We start from the raw sequence: 17,500 nt of genomic DNA on the forward strand, positions 1-17,500 counted from the left end.
ACACACAGGCACAGGCACAGGCACAGGCACAGGCACAGGCACAGGCACACACACACACACACACACACACACACACACACACACACACACACACACACACACACACACACACACTTTGTGTTGCTGTCCTGCCTATGAGGATGTGCTCTTTAGTTAGTAACATGTCTTTGTTTCATGTTGGCCTGAGTTTTTTGTAGCATATTTGATTAGTCAAGCCTGGGAGAGAAGACTGAGCTGTGAGTCATATTCTGCACACACACTAAATGCATTGATTTGTATGTACATGTATACACACACACACGCACACGCACACACGCGTACACACGTGCACACACACACACACACACACACGCGCCACACACACACACGCCACACACACACACACACACACACGCACGCACGCACACACACACACACACACACACACACACGCATGCTTGTGCAGGGTGGTAGGATATGTGATGAGAGTTGAACACATGAAAGCACTGAGTGTGTGTGTGCCGTGTCAGCCTTATTCCACTGACCACCACCAGAGCTGTCATTAGATGTTTCTGATCTGTCATACCAGTCTCCTCCCCCAACACTGGAGACACACCAGTGTGTGTGTGTGTGTGTGTGTGTGTGTGTGTGTGTGTGTGTGTGTGTGTGTGTGTGTGCACGTGTGTGTGTGTGTGTGTGTGTGTGTGTGTGTGTGTGTGTGTGTGTGTGTGTGTGTGTGTGTGTCTGTGTCACGTCAGTCAGGCTAGATCTATTTCTATCTCTTATACTATAATTACAGCATTAGACTTGCTTTTACGGGCTTGGCCGCAGTCTAACTCTACATTACACACACGCGCGCACACACACGCACACAGAAAGACACACACACACACACACACACACACACAGAAAGACACACACACACACACACACACACACACACACACACACACACACACACACACACACACACACACACACACACACACACACAGCCTTGGGGCTTTGGCAGTAGTACTGGGCATGTGTGACAGCGTGAGAAGAGCAAGACAACAGACAGCCGGCGATGACATGTGACCTTCAGCTGTAATATATCAATGATCAAACTGCTATTGATTATCAATTAGGAGGTACACAGCAAGGTTATTGTATTTGACTAAAACTAAAACTAAAAACTAAAAACCAAAACTACAGTAGGTGTGATTTTGTTTAGTTCACCAAAATAATAACAATAACGCACGCCCGCACACACACAGTATATTAGGGCTGCACGATATTAGAAAAAACATTGCAATATATTTTGTTTCTGTGATGTGAAAAAATACAAGAGTTTTCACCAAATGACTTGAATGGCTCATCAAGCCTTGCTTCTTTAAGAAGGTAGTATCACTAGAAAGATGGTAGATGTGATGGCAGGTGTTGGTCTTACCGTGTAAAGCTCATTGAGGACCTTCATCAGATCCTCTTGTAGCTGGATGCCCACCTCTTTGCTCTGGAGAGACACGAGAGAAGAAGATAGAGAAATTAACATGGGAGAGAGAAAAACAGTCCCAGTTAAGGTTGTCAAAAGTAATAATACTCAAGTTTTTAAACGGATACAATACTCATTTGCAACAGTATCGTACCAGCAGTGCTTTCTCTTAATAAAAATAAATCGAACATAGTAGTGATTTTTCCCTCCCTATAATTGGTGGGTATCTGTTGCTTCAACAAGCTAAACGTGTTCTGATAGGCTGATCAGAACAGGGGTTGTCTGGCTGGCCAGCCTCCCCTCCCTTCCGTGAGCGGAGTCTGGCGGCAAGGAAACAGGCTGCGGGCATAAGCCCTCCCCTGCTCTACTCTGCTCTCCCATTGGAAGCGTCGATTTCGGACTTCCGCTCCCCGCTTAAGAAGCTCTGTCATTGGCTCCGACCATGTCAATCAGAGCGGCTTCAGCTCCCTCCTTCTCTGTGTGTCCGCTGTAAATAGTGCCCTGCCGCCTCAGTGAAAACAACAACGCTAACTAACGAGCTAGCTAACAGCAGAAACCTACACGCTAGCTCGTTGCTACACGCTGAAAATGGCAAGTTGGCTTGTTTGAAACTATTTTCCGAGGGCACTGCCGCTAAGCGCCGCCCATCGCAATCCCACAATGGTGACCTGCGCCGCCAGACTCCTCTCAGGGAAGTGAGGGGAGTCTGGCCAGTGAGTCTAGAACAGGGGTCATCTGCTGTGGAAGTGCAAAGTTTTTAATGAGTTTTATCGGGCCTAGATGATGGAGAAGCGTGCGTCTGTCCATCATCTGTCTTACTTTATCTTTATGCCTCTTGATGTGCACCCCCCCCAGTGGTATCACACATCTTAGTGTGTACCAACACACTCCTGGGTATCGGTATGGAAGTTGGAACATCTAGTGCCGTGACAACCCTACTCCCAGTCGTTATCATCATCCATCTGTAGTCCATCCATCCAGACATCGATCTGCTCCTCCATCTCCCCCCCCCCCCCCCCCCCCCCCCCCCCCTGGATCCATCAGGCTCAGGTTATCCAGTGGAACACAGGAGGAACACAGGAGGGACGGAGGAGTTGCCAGTCCAGATAATGAGCAGAGGGGCGCTGGACTTGATGGACGAGGGCTTAAGAGGCTAAAAGCTACAGGCTGAAGATATCTGAATGATGGCAGGAAGAGGCTGAGAGAGAGCAGGACAGAGAGAGGGCAAGAGAGCCGAGGAGGAGAGGAGGAGAGGAGAGGAGGAGAGATGCACCAGGGCAATGGTGGCAGATTTGGTGGTGGGCGGGGGGGGGGAGGGCGGGGTGAGACAGGAAGAGAGGGAGGACAGGGAGTAATGAGGGCGCTACCATCCTCCAGTCCAGACATCACTCCCATAGGCCAACACTGACTGAAGACTTCACAGAAGACTCAGAAGACAGAAGTGGCCTCCTCAGGCTCTTACACACACACACACACACACACACACACACACACAGCAGACAGGTGAAAGGAAGCAGAGGACAAGGAAGGGAGACAGATCGTCGATGGAGAAAATGAGCTAAGCCACGGGGAATGAAAGCAAGAGACTCAGAGAAGTCAGAGAGGTGGCCAGCAGCACATGCTGTTGAGCATCTGTCTTCTACTGGAGAGAGGGCACAGAGGGAGGCGGGGTCAGGACAGAGGGAGGCGGGGTCAGGAGGTGAGCTGGTGAGGGAGGGGGGGGGGGGGGGGGGGGGGGCTGAGGTGAAAGGTGACGGGTGAAGAAAGGCAGGAAGAGGAGAGCCTGGTCACACGATGATGGAGGGGCGATCAGAGGGAGCTGGGGAGAAGGTTGAGGGTCGTGGAGGAGAGCAGGCGTGACTCATCTATTCAAGAGAAGAAGGTCAGGAACAGAGGAGGAATAGGCTGCACGTTACGCAGGGAGGGAGAGAGAGACTTATTTATGAATACGTTTGTCGTTTCTATTCGCAATGCGAGACAAATATTCGTCCTCTCCTGTATGCACATTACAACATGAGTAGGTGGGTGACAGGCAGCAGGGCTGCCCGGTGAGGTGGACTGGAGAAGGCAGATGATGGCAGCAGGTGGGGGACAGGAGCTGCGTGCTGCACCTTCACCTGGTTAAAGCTGGCTGTAGCCCAGGGGGAAGGCAGCAGAGAGACAACGCAGTGTCTCTCTGCTGCCTCTCCGTTCAGCTGCTCCTCTGCCTCTCTCTCCCTCCCAAACACACACACACACACACACACACACACACACACACACACACAGCTCAGACAGCTCGCAAAATACTTTTGACTGATGCGAAAAATGCAGAAAATCGAACAAGGTTGTGATTCTGAAAACATTTGTCAATGATGATTGACACAAGTGAGGTCATAATCTTTTATACGTCGGTCAATTTGGGACAGAAAAAAAACTCTGACTTGGTGTGTAAAGACCATAAGTGCTGTAAGAGGCGTGTATTGGGTGACAACCGACCAGATGACAGCCAGTCAAAATGCCATCAGCCATGGCAGAACCTCATATCTACAGTATCAGCCATGGTAGAACCTCATATCTACAGCATCAGCCATGGCAGAACCATGGCAGAACCTCATATCTACAGCATCAGCCATGGCAGAACCATGGCAGAACCTCATATCTACAGTATCAGCCATGGTAGAACCTCCTATCTACAGTATCAGCCATGGTAGAACCTCCTATCTACAGTATCAGCCATGGTAGAACCTCCTATCTACAGTATCAGCCATGGCAGAACCTCATATCTACAGTATCAGCTATGGCAGAACCTCATATCTACAGTATCAGCTATGGCAGAACCTCATATCTATCAGTCATGGGGCTTGACCTCTGGATCCTTTACCCCAGTGATTCTCAGCCTTTTTCAGGCCGGGAACCCTTTAGAAGGGAGGGAGAGGGAGTGTGTGTGTGTGTGTGTGTGTGTGTGTGTGTGTGTGTGTGTGTGTGTGTGGTGTGTGTGAGAGTGTGTGTGAGTGTGTGTTACAGACCCCCAGGGGTCCATGGACCCCACTTGGAAAACCACTGCTTTACTCTGTCTGTGGTTGTCTGCCTGGCTCAACAAACCCGCCAAGGAAAATGGCGCAAAGAAATGAAAACAGTCACACTACGCTAGACCAGATGTCTATTGTCCAGCTCGCTGCGTACCTCTGGACTCTCTTTTTGTTCAAATTACACTGAGTGAGTGACCTTATTAAAGCAGTCAGACTGATTAGTGCTCTCTCTCTCTCTCTCTCTCTCTCTCTGTCGATGTCTCTCTCTCTCTCTCTCTCTCTCTCTCTGTCGATGTCTCTCTCTCTCTCTGTCGATGTCTTCTCTCTCTCTCTCTCTCTGTTGATGTCTCTCTCTCTCTCTGTCAATGTCTCTCTCTCTCTCTCTCTCTCTGCCGATGTCTTCTCTCTCTCTCTCTCTCTCTCTCTCTGTCAATGTCTCTCTCTCTCTCTCTCTCTGCCGAGGTCTTCTCTCTCTCTCTCTCTCTCTCTCTGTCGATGTCTCTCTCTCTCTCTCTCTCTGTCGATGTCTCTCTCTCTCTCTGCCGATGTCTTCTCTCTCTCTCTGTCGATGTCTCTCTCTCTCTCTCTCTCTCTCTCTCTCTCTCTGTCGATGTCTCTGTCTCTCTTGACGACATCACACACACTCCCCCACTGAGCAAACAGCATCGTAATGCACTACTTACCACGGTGGATTGAAGTGTGTGAGCTGAATGTGTTCTCTATCATGGGGCTGTGCATCCCCGTGAGAGGTGTTAAGTGTGTAAGTGCATGTGTGTACGTACGTGTGTGTGTGTGTGTGTGTGTGTGTGTGTGTGTGTGTGTGCGTGCGTGTGTGTGTGTGTACTATAGACCCACGGCCTCTGGTGCGGCTGGTTTATATGCCACTGACTGGAAGTGTTCTAATTGAACTAATTATCGACTTAACTCTTTCCCCGCCAGCGTTTTTATTTTTAAAGTTGCCAGCCACCGCCAGCGTCTTTGATCATTTTCACTCATCTTTCAACACCAGCAGAATATTTTCTTCTATGAATATGTAAACACTGAATATCTCAAAAGAAAGAAGAGAGACTCCACTTTCATAGACAAATAAATTATTCTAGCTCATCTGTTCTTTAGTTATCAACACTTGAATGTTGGTCGTTTTCGTCAAATACGTCCGTCCATCCGTCGGTCCGTCCGACAATGTTTCAATTTTCAACTAGAGCGGCTCCGTTTCACATAAGCTTTTTATCACCGCGCCCAGGCCGTCATTCTACAGAGTGGAGCGTCATGTATCCATGCCAACCAGACGGAAGTAGACGCGTATAGCGTAATTCCACCCGGAAAGGAAGCCCGGGATGTTTACATCGTTTGTCTCTTTCAATATCGGGAAAGTGTTGAATTTGAAAACGAGGCACGGCTGCGTCTGGAAAACAATGTTTTCATGTACTGGAGGCGGCGGATGCGAATCTCCAGACAAAGCAGGACAAGGCGCAGATTGATTCCGTTGAACCGTGAAGCCCTCACCATACGCAGATATTATCGGCGAACGGCCAGGTAAGTTGTAAACATTAACGTTTGTAACGCTAGGCTTGCTATGCCCTTGGTGGTAATTTTGTCCAATAACTGTTTATTCAATGTTTGTGAACGCCCCATTGATGTTAACATTAGAAATACAGCATTAGGACGAGGCTGAATATATATATATATATATATATATATATATATATATATATATATATATATATATATAATGTGTGTATATATGTGTATATATGTATATATAAAATTATCAGCATATCGCGGTATTCTTAAAATGTGCTGAAAAGGTTAAAAAAAGTACTGATATATATATATAAAACCATGTTAAAAAAAGTACTGATATATATATCAATATCAGTACTTTTTTTAACCTTTTCAGCACATTTTAAGAATACCGCGATATGCTGATAATTTTGGTCACTGTAATCGTGAGGTGAAATTGTCATAGCGTTTCACCTCTACGCCAACCTAATCCTAACTTCAACCTAATCCTAACTTCAACCTAAACCTAACTTCAACCTAATCCTAACTTCAATCCTACTCTCAGATCCTAACCGCTAGCCCTTTAAAGAAGCGAGGACCGGCCAAAGTGACCTCACCTCACAAAAATGTCCTCACTCTGAAGGTCCAAAGTTCTCACACACACACACACACACACACACACACACACACACACACACACACACACACACACACACACACACACAGTACCTGTGTGAGGCACCTTCTCTCACACTTTGTCTCTGGTCTAACGTGTTCAGCCTGGAGATGAATGGATCATGATGGCTCCCAGGAGAAGACTCAGTCATGCTCTTTAACACAGGTTAGAGTGAGCTGTGAAGCAGACGTGTCTCTATTCCACTTCCCTCAGTTCATCCTCTCTTTCTTATTCTCGCAGAGTTCCTCCTTCTCTCCCTCAGTCGGGCCCATCTCTTTTCCCTCAGCAGAGATGGAGTATTTATTTTCTAGCAACTTTTTTTTACTTTTACTCCCTACATTTTAACAGAAATATCTGTACTTTCTACTCCTTACATTTTCAAAACAGGCTAGTTCCTTTAGTTTTAATGCACATCAGACAAAAATGATGTAACGTCGTCGTTTGTCTGTCTCTCGTGTCTCACGCTCTCCCAGCTTTCATATCATTATGTGCACCATATGACACCAATTATGAAAGTATCATCTTTCTACATCTTAAAACACATTTGGAGGGGATCTTTTAAGATTTGAATTACATTAATATGACGTGAGTTTCAGTTAGCTCTGCACAGAAACAGCTGGTAGAATATACTTTTATACTTTCTTTCAGAGCCTGCACTTTTTTTAACTTGTACTTGAGTAAACAAGTTGAATCAGTACTTCTGTGTACTTTTCCTATCTGTGTCCCTCAGACATGCAAAGGAGAGATCAGAGGAGAGGAGAATGAGACTAGTGTATAAGACAGACTGTGTCCCGCGGGGCGGTCCAGAGGATCAGGTGACTGGCTGTCATGTGACTAAATCAGCCCAGACAGACAACAGATGCTGCAGAGCAGGATGGACACAGCAAAACGCTGATGTGGGTCTAGGCTTGGGTTGCACTCACTGATGCCGTGTCAATAATCACTGCTTTGTGAGAAAGACTATCGTTTCACAAATAGCTACTCTCAACAGCTGCTCTCAAACAATGCCAATATGATCCATCTGTTCTGCTCATTATGAAATGCATCGTCGACTTCATAATGTTTACATTATGCTATTTCACCTGGCTTTTTCTTCTTAAGTGTTTACATTATGCTATTTCACCTGGCTTTTTCTTCATAAGTGTTTACATTATGCTATTTCACCTGGCTTTTTCTTCATAAGTGTTTACATTATGCTATTTCACCTGGCTTTTTCTTCATAAGTGTTTACATTATGCTATTTCACCTGGCTTTTTCTTCATAAGTGTTTACATTATGCTATTTCACCTGGCTTTTTCTTCATAAGTGTTTACATTATGCTATTTCACCTGGCTTTTTCTTCATAAGTGTTTACATTATGCTATTTCACCTGGCTTTTTCTTCATAAGTGTTTACATTATGCTATTTCACCTGGCTTTTTCTTCATAAGTGTTTACATTATGCTATTTCACCTGGCTTTTTCTTCATAAGGGTTTACATTATGCTATTTCACCTGGCTTTTTCTTCATAGGTGTTTACATTATGCTATTTCACCTGGCTTTTTCTTCATAAGTGTTTACATTATGCTATTTCACCTGGCTTTTTCTTCATAAGTGTTTACATTATGCTATTTCACCTGGCTTTTTCTTCATAAGTGTTTACATTATGCTATTTCACCTGGCTTTTTCTTCATAAGTGTTTACATTATGCTATTTCACCTGGCTTTTTCTTCATAAGTGTTTACATTATGCTATTTCACCTGGCTTTTTCTTCATAAGTGTTTACATTATGCTATTTCACCTGGCTTTTTCTTCATAAGTGTTTACAGTATGCTATTTCACCTGGCTTTTTCTTCATAAGTGTTTACATTATGCTATTTCACCTGGCTTTTTCTTCATAAGTGTTTACATTATGCTATTTCACCTGGCTTTTTCTTCATAGGTGTTTACATTATGCTATTTCACCTGGCTTTTTCTTCATAAGTGTTTACATTATGCTATTTCACCTGGCTTTTTCTTCATAGGTGTTTACATTATGCTATTTCACCTGGCTTTTTCTTCATAAGTGTTTACATTATGCTATTTCACCTGGCTTTTTCTTCATAGGTGTTTACATTATGCTATTTCACCTGGCTTTTTCTTCATAAGTGTTTACATTATGCTATTTCACCTGGCTTTTTCTTCATAAGTGTTTACAGTATGCTATTTCACCTGCTTTTTCTTCGTAAGTGTTTACATTATGCTATTTCACCTGGCTTTTTCTTCATAAGTGTTTACATTATGCTATTTCACCTGGCTTTTTCTTCATAGGTGTTTACATTATGCTATTTCACCTGGCTTTTTCTTCATAGGTGTTTACATTATGCTATTTCACCTGGCTTTTTCTTCATAAGTGTTTACATTATGCTATTTCACCTGGCTTTTTCTTCATAAGTGTTTACATTATGCTATTTCACCTGGCTTTTTCTTCATAAGTGTTTACATTATGCTATTTCACCTGGCTTTTTCTTCATAAGTGTTTACATTATGCTATTTCACCTGGCTTTTTCTTCATAAGTGTTTACATTATGCTATTTCACCTGGCTTTTTCTTCATAGGTGTTTACATTATGCTATTTCACCTGGCTTTTTCTTCATAGGTGTTTACATTATGCTATTTCACCTGGCTTTTTCTTCATAAGTGTTTACATTATGCTATTTCACCTGGCTTTTTCTTCATAAGTGTTTACATTATGCTATTTCACCTGGCTTTTTCACAACCACTATTTATCCATTGACACGCTTTTTTCTCTTTCAACAATCAGAGCCTTTCAAAGTGGGAGGCAGGCCTCCCCAGGGGGGGCTCCAAACAGGGGGGCTCAGTGAGTGTAAGTGAAAAAATATGACATTAGTACATTAGTTATCAAAAGGAGAACACATAAAAGAGTCTAAGACAAATAAATGCCTTCAGGCAGACCTTTTAATGTATTTGGTGTAGTCTGAAGTATGTCAAACAGCAACATCAGGCTATCTTGGCAACGGGTGGGCGATACATTTGTCTTTGATCTGATACCAAGTAATACAGAGCCAGAATCACCGATATCGATGCAAATACCAACTCTTTTTATTATTAAAAGCGGTTTAAGGACTTTCATGTAGGGGAGAGCAGTGTGTCATGATTTATGAGGTGAATGCATCATCAATAGGCTAAATCTGAATTCATTTATGTAACAGACAGACAGACTCCGGGTGAGATTTTCAGTTGGCCAACAGTGTTTTGAGTCAAGTTGAACACTGCTACACTGACGGTAACAACTGATGAAATGGCTACAACGTAGAAGAGACCAACTGAAACTGGTATCGATCCTATTCACGCTAGAATTGAATATGAATATGAATTGTAACGATAACGATACGACACAGACACACCCCTACCCCCGTCAGACTAAAGCCGTGGTGTGTGTGTGTGTGTGTGTGAGTGAGTGAGAGAGAGTGTGTTACCTTCTTGAAGAGGCGTCCTGAGTCCTCGCTGACCTGGGCGAAGCGGGGGATGATGTTGTTGAGGTAGAGGTCAGACAGAGTGGCGTGGTCCCTGCTCTCCCTCTTCACCTGCACCAGTAACAGGTTCCAGCAGTTCACTGGAGACAAGATGCTCTGCTCCTTCCTACAGACAGAGAGAGAGAGACAGAGAGCGAGAGACAGGGGTCTTAGAACATTTTTTTTATGGAAATCACTTGATCCAAGTCTCTTTCATCTTCAAAATTCTTTTTTCTTTCATCAGTGGCAACAGTCTTCATTTGGCAGTCTATATGCAGCACACCACCGCTGCTGAAATATGGCAGCCGCTGTGGTGAATTACTAACTATTAAAAGAAAATCTTTAGAAACTAACTTCATATTATTGTGCGCTATGGACGCTTCATATCCAGGTCAATAGACCTTATTCGCTAACCCCGGACAGCGCCATATTGTTGACATACCGTCCTGCAGCTGACAACTATGGTAACGGCCTTATTGTCGTTTCTGTTCCATTACAGCGATGGTGATGACAGCAATAAAAACGCCAGAGTTGTTGTTTGTATGCTGCCGTTAATGCCTGTAATAATAAACAAAAGAAAAAACGAGGTGAACAGACTTTGCTGTGAGGAGCTGTCAGAAAGTTTCACCTGTCTCTCCTAACTATCCACACATCTCCTGTGCTGCTGACGTATCCTCAGTCTCGCTCCCTTCACGTCTGTGGACGGTAGAGATAGAAACAAACCACGGGGACTTTATTGCTGTCATTACTACAGCCGTGTGTAACGCAGGTCACCATCCGAACACAATTGGAACGATACAGGTAACGCTAACGGCGGCTAGCTTCCTATAAACGCTGCTCTTACATAGGCCGTCACTTAAGAGCTGCTGCGTTATGTCGAGAACATGGCGGCGGTGGGCGTGCCCGTACGTGAGTGACGTCAATCGAATAAGGTCTATTCACACACCTGTGAGTAAAGCATATAAACAAGAAACTTTGTACTATAGGAACTATATAGGAGTAGTATGATATTATATTATAGGAACACTATATATTATAGGAATACTGTGGGAATACAGGAATAATAGATCCCTATTGGCAAATGCAGTTGTATTGACTGTCTCTCCTACTAGACTAGGCAGGGCGCTTTGCAAGCAAAAAAGACGAAGAAAAAAGCATTTTTTATGAGTGCTCCACACGTGCTTCATCAGCTCCATCCTCAGGGAAACACTGCAGTCAGATGTTAATGAGATGGAAATTCGCCAACTGATAAAACAGCACAGACACAAACAATTTACACTTTACTTTGGCAAAGAGGCGTCAGCTCATCAAACTACACGCGCACACACGTGCCAACCACACACTGGCATGTCGAGTAAACCCGTTGACCTATTTATCTCTCTCTCTCTCTCTCTCTCTCTCTCTCTCTCTCTCTCTCTCTCTCTCTCTCTCTCCCTCTCCCCCTCCTCTCTCTCTCTCTCTCTCTCTCTCTCTCTCTCTCTCTCTCTGCTCCCCCTCCTCTCTCTCTCTCCCTCTCTCTCTCTCTCTCTCCCTCTCTCTCTCTCTCTCTCACAGACACACACGCAAAATACACCAGCTGCCCCTTTTGGTATTCCTCAGACCATCCCTACAGGAGACATGGGCTTAAACACATTCCCGCTGTGATCTGTCTGCCTGTCTATCAGCTGACGTCCGGCTGTGATCTGTCTGCCTGTCCATCAGCTGACGTCTTGGTCGTGAGTTCATTTAGGAAGGAATGGGGCGGGCTGCTTCATAGCAAGCTAGGGTGCACTGCAGAGTAGGGATGTTCATCAATTATCGAAAATCGATAATCGATCGTTAAGGATTGGAATCGATCCTGTGGCATTTGGATCGATTTTTTAATTATTAAAAAAAAAAAAAAAAAAAAAAAAAAAAAAATTTGGACTAGGTTTGGGTGGAATTCGTTCCTCCTCGCCCCACTCCATTGCACAGCCGACTAACGTGAGGTGGAGCTTCATATAGTCTCTAGTTTTCTGGCTGGGCACGGGCCTTTCTGCCAACAAAACTGTTTTAAACATGAGAAATTCACACCGGCATGCGCCGGGGACAGCAGTGTTGGAGAGGAGACACATTGAAATAAAGAGTTAATTGAGGAGAACACGTTGTCTTTCGTATTTTCTGCCATAGGCATTCATTTTGTTAAAAAAAAAAAAAAAAAAAATTGAAAATATTGAAAATTTTCTAAGTATTAATAAAATCGATAATCGATAATTGATCGTTAATTCTCACCGATTATCGATTTTGGAAAATTTTCAAAATGAACATCCCTACTGCAGAGCAGGCTGCCCTGAGTTTGAGTTGGCAGAGACTCCTGGGAAGAGGGAGCCGAGCAAAGCCTGCAGATTGTCTCTCTTCTAACTGCGCCAGACTGGCGAGGCAACAGAGACACGCTGATGCTAAATCACTGACATGTCCAACGAGCCTCGTCCAACCTTGGCTCGCATATCCATACTCAAAGAAAAACACCACATGTAGGTCAAGCATGCCATGAAAGCAAGGTGTCCAGCCAAACTCTAGTGGAGACACACATGCACGCACACAGGGATGAGAGAGATGACATTTCAAACCTGACGCGCACACATACCCACAAACAACACACACAAAACACACACAGTCACAAAACACTGTCCTACTTCATGTACAACGTAAACTGTAAGGCAATGATTCTTAAAATGTACGCCGCGGCCGACTGGTAATGTTATTATAGGCCAGGCCTAAAAGGCAACACAATATGATTTGATTTTTCATCGTAGGGTCCCTGCTCTGTTTCTCTATCAACAAAGGGCTCCTTAGGCTGAAAGAGGTTGAAGAGTCCGGGGTGTATTCACGGGACGAGGCAACACTCCTGGATCAGAGGCAGGCAGGGCAACAACGTCCAGACACATTTGTGCGCGCGCACACACACACACACACACACACACACACACACACCCACACCCACACCCCCACCCACACACACACACGCACACACACACCCCCCCCACACACACACACACCCACACACACACACACACACACCAGGTGAGCCAGCCAGCCCAAACAGAGGATTCAGCCAGGGTACAAAACCCAGCGGGAAGAGACAGGACTGCCCCACAACAACAGCTGTCACAGAGAGGAAGAGAGGAGAGGAGAGGAGAGAGGATGGAGGGAACAGAGAGAGGGAGAGAGGAGAGGAGAGAGCAGAGAGAGGGAGAGAGGAGAGAGCAGAGAGAGGGAGAGAGGAGAGAGCAGAGAGAGGGAGAGAGGAGAGAGCAGAGAGAGGGAGAGAGGGAGAGAGGAGAGGAGAGAGGCTGGAGGGAGCAGAGAGAGGGAGAGAGGAGAAGAGAGAGCAGAGAGAGGGAGAGAAGAGAGGAGAGAGCAGAGAGAGGGAGAGAAGAGAGGAGAGAGCAGAGAGAGGGAGAGAGGAGAGAGCAGAGAGAGGGAGAGAGGAGAGAGCAGAGAGAGGGAGAGAGGAGAGAGCAGAGAGAGGGAGAGAGGGAGAGAGGAGAGAGGCTGGAGGGAGCAGAGAGAGGGAGAGAGGAGAAGAGAGAGCAGAGAGAGGGAGAGAAGAGAGGAGAGAGCAGAGAGAGGGAGAGAGGAGAGGACAGAGCAGAGAGAGGGAGAGAGGAGAAGAGAGAGCAGAGAGAGGGAGAGAGGAGAAGAGAGAGCAGAGAGAGGGAGAGAGGAGAGGAGAGGAGAGATGAAAGAGTAATGATTTTATTAACGCTCTAATAGTTTAATGGCTTTAATTGTCTTTGCTTCAAGTACAGAGCCACACTGCTCTGCTGACATGACAACACTGCTCGTTACGGTGTGTGTGTGTGTGTGTGTGTGTGTGTGTGTGTGTGTGTGTGTGTGTGTGCATGCACGCGCGTGTGCGTGTGTATATGTGTGTGTGTGTGTGTGTGTGTGTGTGTGTGTGTGTGTGTGTGTGTGTGTGTGTGTGTGTGTGGTGTGCGTACTGTATGTGGTGTATGTGTGTGTGTGTGCGTGTCTATCTGTTATGGATGATCCACAGATGATCTAGTGGGTAAAATAGATTATGAGTGAGTGTAAGTGGATGAAAGAAGGTCTTTGTGACCCTGTAAGAGCAGCGTTAACTGGATGGTGACAGCATAGAGCTCCGAGGCACTTACATCACACACACACACACACACACACACACACACACACACACACACACACACACAGGTCAGGAGAGTGGAGCAGTGACCTAAACAGACAGAAGGTCAGACAGACAGAGAACGTCTTTGACCGAGCGGTATAGTGTGTGCGTATGTGTGTGTGTGTGTGTGTGTGTGTGTGTGTGTGTGTGTGTGTGTGTGTGTGTGTGTGTGTGTGTGTGGGAGGCTCTGATGAGATGACTCAGAGTGATGTGATATGCTGGTACTGGCTGTCACTGCTCAGATGGTCAGATGATTCACCAGCAGTAATAATAGTGAGGGGGAGGGGCAAAAACAAAACAAAAACAGTGTATTATTCATAGTAGGGTTGTAATGGGCCGACCCCCCATCGACCTCTGAGCCTTCGACATCGGATCATCGTAATTAATTATCTGTTCGAATTCAATTTTTGCCGTTTTAATAATAAAACATACCAGGTCCACTCACCGTGACGCGTGGGGGACGCGCCGGCGGCATTAAACGAGCACACCCAGTTCAGACTCAGAGAAGCCTCCTCCTCCCCCTCCTCCGCTCTAGTGCTTCTCTGCACTGGGTGCGCTTGTTTAATGACGCCGGGGCGTCCCCCGCACGTGAGAAGTCAGTTGTTTTGTTGTGAAAACTTTTAAGACAAAGAAGAAAGTTCACGTTCTGTCCTGTTTTCAACCCACAGTGAGTACAAGTCTTCAACTGTGAATTGAACTCGCCTGTTTCCAAAGTCATGTTTCCATGATGTCACCCAGTGGTTTTTGGACTCCCATTTTGAAGCCTAGAGTATGGGCCTGTGGCCGTCGCCATCTTGGAGGTCTTGAGCGAGATGGCACAAGACCAGGGCTTTCCCACAGAGTCGCAGCTCCGCCTGCTATTGGTCCGTGATCGGCAAGCTGCGCGATCACTGGACAGGCGACCTGTCAATCACGCAGAAATCAGTATTTTCTATCGTTGATTTAAGTCTATAAACGGATGGGTTCTATAAAAATTCACCCCCTGGACAGTTGTTATGAAAGGTGGCATTAGCTACATAGACGCATATTTTGCAGCAGGCTTTAAACATCCTTAAGGCCAATGTCCACCAGATGCGGTACAGAGCTCCGTGTGGCTCATAACAGACCGGCGGCCATGTAATCTTGTCAGACGCGTGCGGATCCGGCACAAATAGAACCGGTGTCGTGTGTATGTTTTATTGGATGTGTTGCCTATCTATTAACATGGACTGTTCCGGCAGCGGTACCGAGCCGTACCGCAGCCGTGTTACATTGGGCCATAATCCTGTTGTGAAACCGGGCATTTTAACCCGGGGGTGAACGGGGAACGACTGCCTTTTGGAGGCAGCCTCAAGTGGCCAATCAAGGAATTACAGCTTTTAGCATCACTTCCGCGGCTTCATCTGTCCAACCTCGAGCCGCCTGGTATTATCAAAACCAATAAATTAACATACTGGAACTTCCCACTTCCCACTTCCAACTCACTCTATGTTTATCAGAGGCTTGAGCAATCACAGTGATCATGTGGGCCTAATGTGTGTGCGTCTTTCCAGTCCAACTTCTCTCTGCTCCGTCTGCCTGGTTCCATTTCGGACTTTCTTTCTGTCATTGCCCAAGACCAGAACTGCACTTCCTCTATTTGCTCCAGAATGCCCCTACTTTCCCTTCCTTCCTCTCTCACACACACATGCACAAACAAGAGACACACACACACGCACGCAGGCATGCACACATGCACGCACGCACGCACACACACACACACACACACACACGCATGCACACACACACACACACACACACACACACACACACACACACACACACTCTCCATGTGACACGTCGCCCTTTGCCCACCAAAAATCACCATGGTGATAGCTGCAGTTACGCTGGCCTGTCCCTGGCTGAAAGATCACCTGACTACCTCGGAGGCCTCAGCTATCACAAGATAAACACTCAAATGTCACTGGCCCCACGGAAGTCATATGGCGCACACTGGGCGACTTTAGTGTTGGGCAAGTTACTCAGGCAGTGTAATTAGTTACTTATTACTGACTACTCCTTTAAAAAGTAATACATTACTTGTACTTTTGGAGAAGATGGGGGGGGATTAGAAAAAAACCAGGGATGACTGACTGCAGGGAGTTTAAACAGGTATAAATACAGGCAGTTAAAAAACAGACACAACAGAAAAACATACAAACAAGGCCAGGTCGAAACCTGGCATAGGCCCGTGTGCTGCTAATTTGAGTGGGAAGAGGGAGAGGATTTGCTAGTGTGTCAGATTATGCGTAATGTATATGACTTTGACATTGGATTATTCCAAAATGCTGCAGTAAAACCACTTGTAAATCACCAGGTAGGTAGACTGGGGAGTTCTGAGCAAGAATCTGGTGGAGTTTGCAGAAAACGAATTGATTTTATGTTTTCGAACAATAAAGTAGCCTTAATGACAGATGTATGCATTTCAACAGGGGAAAGCGATAAGAAAAACATTATCTGTGCTGTTTACAACAAGCTATGTGGCCATTAGTATCTGTTTCTGAGTGTACGAGGGGTACCTGAAGGCACCATGAGGGCTTCACCCACTCTTTACCGTACAAAGCGAAGGAGACGCTCAATGAATTTTACGTGCAGACAGCGCGACTACGCTTCCCCAAAGTGCGGATGGCGTGACCGCAGTTAAAATGAAGTGCTTTAATTTAAGAGAAATAAGTTTCCCCTTTTCTTCACTCCATTTCACATTTACACTCTCAGCCGACAAACAACCTTTTCTCTTGAGAGAAGTGAGCTGTCTGTCTGTCTGTCTGTCTGTCTGTCTGTCTGTCTGTCTGTCTGTCTGTCGATCAATGCAATTGCAATGCAAACCTCGCATGCCGTTGCGTTGGGCAATGAGTGTGCCCTGGTGTGTGTATGTGTGTTTGCTCATGTGTGGCGCCGCTTCCATAGACAGGTCAGGATCGCACCGCACTTCACACGAGACATACGGGGTTTGATCTGCCCGTAAGAACAATGAATGGACATGTAAGAGTGGTTTCTTTTGAGCACACCATGTGAAATTACTATCTCTCGCCTCGCCTCCCCTCCGTCCGTGTGTCACACTCTCGCAGCACCACTGAGAACGAAGCAATAGAGAGAAACGATTCGCTTATTTGATTGGCCGAGTAGCATCACTAGTGCTGCAACTATCGATTATTTTAGTAATCGAGTATTCTACCGAATAATC

The 17,500-nt window shown here is 45.7% G+C and overlaps 1 protein-coding gene across 1 annotated transcript in view; it reads right to left on the reverse strand.

Annotated features, from left to right (window-relative positions):
* The window catches only part of srgap2 (SLIT-ROBO Rho GTPase activating protein 2), a 52,637-nt gene that overhangs the window by 26,810 nt on the left and 8,327 nt on the right, over positions 1–17,500 (reverse strand). Inside the window, 2 exon segments of the mRNA XM_083661730.1 lie at positions 1,409–1,471; positions 10,098–10,260. Of these exon segments, the coding sequence (XP_083517856.1) occupies positions 1,409–1,471; positions 10,098–10,260 (226 nt within the window).

This window comes from Poromitra crassiceps (assembly GCF_964638095.1).
Source record: "Poromitra crassiceps genome assembly, chromosome: 27".
Taxonomy (NCBI): Eukaryota; Metazoa; Chordata; class Actinopteri; order Beryciformes; family Melamphaidae; genus Poromitra; species Poromitra crassiceps.